General features: G+C 55.7%; 1 protein-coding gene across 1 annotated transcript in view; it reads right to left on the bottom strand.

Moving 5' to 3' along the window:
- Positions 1-2,448, bottom strand: part of KCNAB1 (potassium voltage-gated channel subfamily A regulatory beta subunit 1) — a 58,863-nt gene extending 56,415 nt beyond the window's left edge. Inside the window, exon 1 of the mRNA XM_058812019.1 lies at positions 2,165-2,448. Within this exon, the coding sequence (XP_058668002.1) occupies positions 2,165-2,448 (284 nt within the window). The remainder of the gene's footprint in view (positions 1-2,164) is intronic.
- Positions 2,449-9,244: the final 6,796 nt, after the last annotated feature.

Consider the following 9,244-nt stretch of genomic DNA (forward strand, 5'->3'; position numbering starts at 1 on the left):
AGGCTGCTCCAAGCACCAATGTCCAACCTGGCACCCCATAAAAACAATCCAGGGACGGTTTTTATGCTCTTCATCCCAGAAGGGACACGGTGACCTTTTCTGGTCACAGCAGACAGTCCTGCCAAGGTCTGGTTCATGCCACTGAGGCAGATGTTGAGACTCTTCTATTTTAAAAACTCACCCCATTTCAGCCCCAAATACATTAGAAAAATAAGTTAAATAATCAAGTGATGGATGTATCATGAACTCAACTAATCCTTAAATCTTTCAAAGCAGATAAAGAAAGACTGATCCCAGCCCCAGAATATATTTGAAAAGCTCATAATTCAATGTCACAGAGGGGAGTTTGGCAGGAGCAGTGGCATTACCCCGTTATTCTTGTGTCACTGTCACACCAGGGCGTGGGTGGCCCTGGGTGTCCCCAGGAGGGTCCTGCCCAAGGGTGGGGGTCCTGTTCTCACAGCGCTGATCCCACAGGGGTGCAGGGGGATCTCAACCCAGCTCTTTGCAGCCCAAGGACATTTAAGGGTGTCCCAGGCAGTCCCTGCCCTGCGCCCAGGCTGTCCCTGCCCTGTCCCCAGGCTGTCCCTGCTCTGTCCCCATGGCTGTCCCTGCCCTGTCCCCATGGCTGTCCCTGCCCTGTCCCTGCCTGTCCCCAAGCTGTCCCTGCCCTGTCCCCATGGCTGTCCCTGCCCTGTCCCCATGGCTGTCCCTGCTCTGTCCCCAAGCTGTCCCTGCCCTGTCCCCATGGCTGTCCCTGCCCTGTCCCTGCCCTGTCCCCATGGCTGTCCCTGCCCTGTCCCCATGGCTGTCCCTGCTCTGTCCCCAGGCTGTCCCTGCCCTGTCCCTGCCCTGTCCCCAAGCTGTCCCTCCTAGTGCTCCGTGTTTCCTCCCCACAGTGTAACCCCAGGGCTGTTCCTGCGATCTCTGCTGCAGCTGCCTTTGGTTTTACCTCCTGCCAGCCCCAGCTCATCTATAATGCAAGGTGAACCAGCGCTGAGAAATACCCCTGCAAGCTCCTCTGAGCTCTCTGGACATGAGGATTTTGCTGTTTGGGGGATCAGGGTTTGTGTGGATCTTTAGAAACTCAGCTCTCCCTCAAGTTATTCCCCAGCCCTTTGTTTTTTGGTGCTGTTGGAGCCCCTGTGTGCCAACCACAGGCTGGAGGGGCTGGGGGGCACGGGGCCCAGAATCTGCTCCCTCCAGCCCCCAGACCCCTCGTGCTCCCCTCGGTGCCTGTGAACACTCCTGCATCAATACCCACTCGCTCCTTCTCCCAGTTTTACTTCCTTTTTCTTCCACTTATCCCATTCCTAATTGTTACTGTCCTGACATTCTAATTAATCTCTTGCCCAAGCACATCTGTGAGAGCTCGGTTTGTGCCGGGCGCTGCGGGCACCCCCATCCTGCCTGGGGCTGGGGAGGGTCTCGGCCGGTTCTCAGCCGGAGCCCGGCTGCCACCGAAGGGAGGGGAAGGAGAGCCCAGGGGAGGAAAAGGAGAGCCCAGGAGAAGCGAAGGAGAGCCCAGGGGAGCTGAAGAAGAGCCGAGGGAAGGAGAAGGAGCCCTCCCGTCCCCGCGGTCCCGGAGCTGCTCCCGGTTCTGGGGCAGCCGCGCCCGGGCCGTTCCTGCTGCGGTTCCGATTTCAGCGAGGGTCTGACCCCGCACAGGAGATTAGAGACTCGCACGTCTAATTTCCACTAATACCAAGATCCCCTTATATTTTTTTAAAGGAGCAGATCAGATTCTGGAGGCTGCGACATTTAAGACCGATGGGACGAGAGATGCAGACAGTGCAGGTTCCCCTTGCCTGGGGCTCCTTCCCAGGCAGGGAGGGGGGACAGGGACCCTCCTGCCACCCACACGGTCCCTGCTCGACAGCAGCGACTTTTCTACTCTATTCAAAGAAAACCACAGTCACTTGGGCAAGTTAGAAACAAGGCTCAACAACTACGCGCAGCTTGTGCTGGAGAAGTTCTGGGAACCAACAGAGAAGTTTGCAGGATATACATCTCTGTACAGAATAACCAGAAAAATCAGACTCACAAAGCCAAGGACCTTTCTATGACTATCACCATCTCTGTGATTATTATTGTTGCTGCCGTTCCTGTGATTACTGTCACGGTTACCCCGGCCAGCAGCACGCAGGACAGCGGCAGGACGTACCTGTGCGGCATGCCGGTGGTGTAGGCGATGGTGAACTCGTGGGACAGCTCGCACACCCGCAGGTACCAGTTCATCTCCAGCTCCCGCAGCAGCGCCAGGCGCCGCGCCCGCTGCTGGGGCTGCCCGGGCCGGGCCCGGGCCTGGCCCTGGCCGTCCTTGCTGCCGTCGGCCGAGCCGCGCAGGGCTCGCTCCCGGCTGCCCGCGGACAGCACCGACTGCTTGCGCAGCTTCAGCGCCTCGTCGGCGCCCTTGCCGCCCACGGTGCCGGTGCGCGCCGCCAGCATCGCGGAGGGCAGCGCTCAGCCTCGCCTCATGCCGAGTGACCGCGCCGCTCCGCTCGCTCCCAGCTGTAATTAGAGACGCGGCTGCGGGGCTCAGCCGGCGAGGAGAGCGGCGACCTTCTCATGGAGCCGTGTGCGGCGTGCGGGCTGCTCCGGGGCGCGGCCCCCAGAGGCATCACCCGCGCACGGCCCCGCGCCCCTGCCGGCCTCGGAGCAGCGAGGGCTTCCTCTGGAGCCTTCTGGAAAAGCCGTGCGGCTGCCGTGACCGTCGGGGGTGAAGCCACACGTGTCACCTTGAGGGCGAGCCCTGCCCCTCGTGGGCCGGCCCGGGCGAGCTGCGGCGCGGTTCGAGCCCCGCAGCATCCCCGTGCCCGGCGCTCCCCTCCTCCTCCTCCTCCTCCTCCTCATGTAGCTCCTCGGGGGCCCCAGCCAGCAGGAACCTCCATTCTCCACGGGATCCGCAGGAATTTGGGGATTTGAACAGAGGATGAGAACACAGTTCCGGCCGCTCCCGAGCCAGCGGTGTTTGCTAAATGCACCGAAGGGAGGACACGGGAATCGCATTAATTCCCCTCTCCGGTCGGAAATGTAAAAGCTGGCACGGAGATTACAGCTCTAATCACAGCAGCCACTTCGGGAGCACGGGCAGAGCCGTGTGCGAGAGAGCCCGAGCAAAACCCCTCTAGGGCAGCGGGACCTGAAAGCCGCTGCCCCAAAAGCGCTGGAATCACCCCAAAAGCGCTGTGATCACCCCAAAAGCGCTGTGATCACCCCAAAGCAGGACCGTCACCCCGTGCCCCGCAGGGTGACCCCCGGGTGGGTTCCTGGGATGGGGCAAAGGGAGCTCGGGGTCCCTGGCACTATCCAACCTGTTCAGTAGACGTGGCACTAAACCATTCACTGGAAACTTTGCACAACTCTGGAAAAACGACTCAAACTTTGAGCTGTAAAACATTCTAGTTCTGTGTCTGATCCATCCTGTTTATCCTTAAAATTTAAAGTGCTTCACAGCAAGGAAAAGGAGGTTTTTTTCTGGAGTTTCCAGCAGCCTTTACACCAACCCTGAGCAGTGAAGCAACACATATTTCCATTGCACATACACGACCCTGCAGGTCCTTCCATGTGGAAGTTGGTTATCCAAAGCCAAATAAAGCTCCCAGAGAGCTGCATCAAGGCACTTTGTGTTTCCCCAGCCTCCCGTGTTTATCATTCTGCTAACCTCAGGAGCTCCCTGCTGCTCCTGAGGCTCCTCTCAGGTGGATAAAGGAGAGCAGCTCCCAGAGGCCTCAATCTCAGGTGAATAAAGAAGAGCAGCTCCCAGAGCCATCAGTCTCTCTCAGGTGAATAAAGCAGAGCGGCTGCCGGCCATTTGTCACTCTGGGGTGGCACTGTCGCGGTGTCGCCGCCATTGTGCCCCGCGTGTTCCCTGGGGCGATGCTCAGGCCATTCTATAGCCCGGCAGAAAGGAGAGCCCGGCTCGCCTTATAAAACTTGCAGCACGGTTGATTTCCTGAGAGCAAAGCTGCCGTGGAATGTTGGTACGGAGCCCTCGGTCCCAGGGCCGGGGCCTCTCCTGGGGCACAAACCGCCCCAGAGCCCTCCTGCTGCCCCAGGACCGGGCTCCAGGGATGCTCCAGGGATGCTCCAGGGAGCAGCGCTGCAAACGGGTCCCTGCTCGGGGCTGGGGCTCCTCCTGCCTGCTCCATTCCTTCTACATTCCTTCTGAATTCCTTTCATATTCCTTCTCTATTCCTTCTTCTAGGCAATCATCTGTTAAATTATTATATATTAAACCCATGCATTTCTAACTTGCCTGCACGTTGTATAAATGTACAGAATCGTGTTTAGGAGCTCTCTACCTGTAGTTCATTATGAATTATAAGTGATTATTATATTACTTATATTACAGAACTTTTATTTATTAATAAATTATGCCAGGGTTTGAAAATTTCTCTGTCTCTTCCTAAAACGCTTTCTAAACCTGATTTTCATTCCAGCTGCAGTCCCCAGAGCTGGACAGAGGAAAGGTGAACCATCTCCTGCCCAGGGCTCTCCCCTCCCTGTGCCCTGCATTTTCAGGGAATCAAACACAATCCCCAGCTCCTGGAGCCGAGGGAGGCCCCGGAGCACTGAGCGGTGCAGAGGGACAGAGCAGCCCTAAAAGAGCTTTGAACCCCCAGGGCTGTTTGTGCCACTGGCTCTAAAGCAGAACATTTCAGTAACTGCCAGCCTGCAGCCCCCAGGATCAGAGCTCAGCTTTAATCCATTTTCCTCTGGCTCAGGAGCCCTTTTAGCCAAACCTCCTGTTTCCAGATGTAAATAAGAGCAGCTTCTGAACGCCCTGCAGCAGCTGTTTTCCGCTCGGGGGAGCAGGAGGGATGAGTGAATGCACCGCACACGGGGCCCCTTAAACCTGGTTTGGAAATCTCCTGAGCAGTTTTCAGCTGGATGTGCCATTCCAGTGACACCTCTGTGCTGGCCAGTTGTGACCCCCAATGTCACACACAGGACGCCCATCTTGAATTTCTGCACCACAAACATAACTTGATAGAATGAAGGAATGGTTTGGGTGGAAAGGGAGCTCAGAGCCCACCCAGAGCCACCCCTGCTATGGCAGGGACACCTCCCACTGCCCCAGGGTGTCCCAATGTCCAGCCTGGCCTTGGGCACTGCCAGGGATGCAGGGGCAGCCACAGCTGCTCTGGGAATCCCATCCCAGCCAGGAATTCCCAATTCCCAATGTCCCACCCATCCCTGCCCTCTGGCACTGGGAGCCATTCCCTGTGTGCTGTCCCTCCATCCCTGTCCCCAGTCCCTCTGCAGCTCTCCTGGAGCCCCTGCAGGCCCTGCCAGGGCTCTGAGCTCTCCTGGAGCTGCTCCTGTCCAGGTGAGCCCCCCCGGGTGTCCCAGCCTGGCTCCAGAGGGGCTGCAGAGTAAAGGAGTTCCAGAGTAAAGGAATGCAGGACACACAGTCTGACCCTGCAATTCTCCAGTAATCCCACTAAAACACACTCACAGTAATTCCACTAAAACACTCCCTTAAAATGCTCTCAGAACCCCCCTTGCCCTGCAGGTCCCCCAGCAGCCCCCAGGATCTGCTGCCCACAATTCCCAGCCCAGCACAGATGGATGTGGGATGTGCCTGGCAGGGATCCCTCAGCAAACCGAGGGTCTGGTCCCACGGGAGCAGAGCCATTCCCACCTCCTGATCCAACTGGCCAAGGAGCTCCGGCTCTGCCCAGCCCTCCTCTGCTCCAGGTGAGTGAAACCCCAGCAGGAAAGGTTCATTAAGGGCTTTAATTGGGTTTGAGTGGCTCACCCTGCTCTAGTAGCACTCAGGGTATGAACCTCTGCTCAGGCAGCAGCAACAAACCTGTCCCACAGAGGGAACCGTGCAGGCAGCCAGCTCCTAAAGCACCTCTGGGATCACTGAGTGCACCTGCAGCTCTGGCCACAGAGAGCATCACAAATTCCCCAGGCCTTTCTGGGAAGGGCTGTGAGACATCAGAGAAGAGAGTGAGAAACAATTCTCATCTTAACTTACTACGCCTGTTACTGTGAACGTGTGCAATGTGCTATGGAGATTTGTGTACCAAAGAGTAGTTTCTTAATTAGCCAAGGGCAATAATTAATGGCAATATTAATTAATAGCAATAATGGTGTTGTAATTGAAGGACCAGTTAGGTCCAGCTGTATCATAACTGTCTATAAAAGCAATGAGTTTCTTAATAATGATCTATATAATAAAGAGATTGATCAGCCTTCTGTAAATCCCAGACCAATGCTAATCATTACTCACTTAGGGATGGCCTGCTGGGACAATTGCAAAGTTGTGTATTGCTCTCTGTGCCAGAGAGCCACCAGCACACCCCTGTCCCCCCAAACCCCAGAGCAGCCCCAGAGCTCCCAGCTGCCTCCTGAAGGGCAGCAGGGCACAGCAGCCTCGTGAGCCCATCTGCTGAAATTAAATCTGCACTGGAAGTGGCTCTCTCCAGCCTTTTATCTTCTCCAGTAATTTCTGGATGTGATGGCGGGGCCAAAGGGCAGCCCCAGCACACCCAAGCGGGAGGAGAATGCCTGGCTGTGTTAATTAACTCGCTTTCCCCTCTTTGCTGAGTTCAGGGGGTCGCTCATGAGCAGCTCCTCGGGGCTGCACCCAGCAGTGACCCAGCAGCCCGTGATGAGAGAGGGGAAAGTTTCCCAAGGCCACGGAGAGCCCAGGCACCCAGAGCTGTCTGGAGGAACGTGGGCAGGGGCTGGGGGAGCTGATGGTCCCTGGCCAGCTCAGCCAACACCACAAGCTGCAGAAGCACCCGCAGGCTTTTTAATTTCTGCATGAATTTCACACCAGGGGCTGAGCTGCTGGAGCTGGGCAGGTGAGGGCTCCAGGATGGATTCAGAATGGTGGATTCAGAATGAATGATGGATTCAGGACAGCCCTGGCCATGCTCTGGGCAGTGCGTTCCCTGCTGGGCAGGTGAGGGCTCCAGGATGGATTCAGAATGGTGGATTCAGAATGAATGATGGATTCAGAGCAGGTCTGGCCATGCTCTGAGCAGTGCGTTCCCTGCTCCAGGATGGATTCAGAATGCTCACTCAGGATGGATGCTTGTCACAGACATCTTTTATTGAAAACCCTTTCCTTAGGATTTCTCCTCCTGAGAAGCTCAGAGGCCTCAGGAACAAAATGCAAACAATGGTTATCTGCTGCTGTGGGATGCAGCAGGTGCATCTGGGATTGGTCTCATGTGGTTGTTTCTAATTAATGGCCAATCACAGTCAGCTGGCTCAGACTCTCTGTCCGAGCCACAAGCCTTTGTTATCATTCATTCCTATTCTATTCTAAGCCAGCCTTCTGATGAAACCTTTTCTTCTATTCTTTTAGTAGAGTTTTAATATAATATATATCATAAAATAATACATCAAGCCTTCTGAACCATGGAGGCAGATCCTCATCTCTTCCCCAATCCCAAAGCCCTGTGCACACGGTCCCAGGTGCTGTCCCTGGCCCTGCTCCTGTGCTGGGGGATTGTTTGGGGCTGGCAGAGCCCCAGCTCTGTCTGGAGCTGTCCCCCCACCCCAAAGGCACAGCCCTGCAGCCCGGGGTGCCCCTGCCACGGCAATCAGCACAACTCAGACCCTCTCCAAAGCTTCATTCACCCCACAATGTTTTTTCCACCCTAACATTTAAAAAAGGGAAGAAATCCTGCAAGCAGCTTTATATTAATCTCTGTATTCCCAACCACTTAGGAAAAGAGAAATATCCTCTAAAGAGCTCTAATGGGGCTCTTGAGCACACATTTAAATCAATTACATCCATAAAACCAGCTTTCTCAACCCAAAATACACTCATAATATAGTTTTACACATCAGCCTTTAAAAAATAAAAAAAGTCACGCCAAGGTTCAAACATAATATTTTTATTTGTGGATAAAAATTAAGGCTCACAGTACTTTATCATTTCACAAGCAGAAAAATGTTAAAAATTGAGACTGATGGGGAGTGCCCCCGATACAAATTCCTCTAATTGCTGACATGTTTTACTGAGGACTTGAGGTGAACAATTGCACAGGGCAGCTACAGGTATCAGTTTGTAAACTAGGTGCTAGATAGAACTGGTTCTTGAGAAATGTGAGCAGAGTGTGATGGTTCTCTCCACTCTGGCTGTCCAGTACACAGGGCTTGCACAGAAACACCCAGCAGGGCTGGGGTGAGCACACCAACCTCCCAAACCAGCCCAGCAGAGCTGCTGGGGTGAGCACACCAACCTCCCAAAACACCCAGAGCTGCTGGGATGGGCACACCAACATCCCAAAAACACCCAGAGCTGCTGGGATGGGCACACCAACATCCCAAAAACACCCAGAGCTGCTGGGATGGGCACACCAACATCCCAAAACACCCAGAGCAGCTGGGATGGGCACACCAACCTCCCAAAACACCCAGAGCTGCTGGGATGGGCACACCAACATCCCAAAAACACCCAGAGCAGCTGGGATGGGCACACCAACATCCCAAAAACACCCAGAGCTGCTGGGACGGATGGGCACACCAACATCCCAAAAACACCCAGAGCAGCTGGGATGGATGGGCACACCAACCTCCCAAAACACCCAGAGCTGCTGGGATGGATGGGCACACCAACCTCCCAAACCAGCCCAGCAGGGCTGCAAGGCATGGCACAGCTGCAGGCAGGGCTGAGGGGCACAGACTCCACTCCCATGAGACATTCTGATTCATAGTGCAATAGTTTATGCCTAGAATGTCCAATATCCAACTTCCTGAGCTGAGGAAGGGCAGGGGGGCTGCCCAGCTCCAGGAACACAGAGGGCAGCAGCCCAGGGGCTCAGGGATGGTGACAGTGCCCAGGGATGGCAGCCGGGGTGCCCAGGGTCGGGAGGCAGCTCCAGGGACTTTTCCAGGGCTGCAGCCTGCAGGGCACTAAAGGCTCCTGCCAGGAGAGCTGCAGGGCTGTCCCAGCAGCTCCTGCAGCCCCAGCCCTCACTGGGAGCACGTTTCACTCCTCACACACCAGCTGCAGCTGCAGCTGCACAGGGGCAGCCTGGCAGAATGCAGCAGGGGCTGGGCTGCAGAGCTCTCTGGATTATTTGCATTATTTTTAGCGATTCCCTCAGCCTTGCTTGTTTGCTGCTGTCAAGGCAACACAGCAGCCACGAGGGCGAGCCCGTCGCTGTGAGAACTGAGGGGGTTCTGCCTCTCACAGGGATTCAGCCGCTGGCTCTGCACCCTCTGCAGCGAGACAGCAGCCAGAGAACGGCAGCAGCTGCCCCACCCCTGC

The sequence above is a fragment of the Ammospiza caudacuta genome, chromosome 11 (assembly GCF_027887145.1).
Source record: "Ammospiza caudacuta isolate bAmmCau1 chromosome 11, bAmmCau1.pri, whole genome shotgun sequence".
NCBI classification, from domain to species: Eukaryota; Metazoa; Chordata; class Aves; order Passeriformes; family Passerellidae; genus Ammospiza; species Ammospiza caudacuta.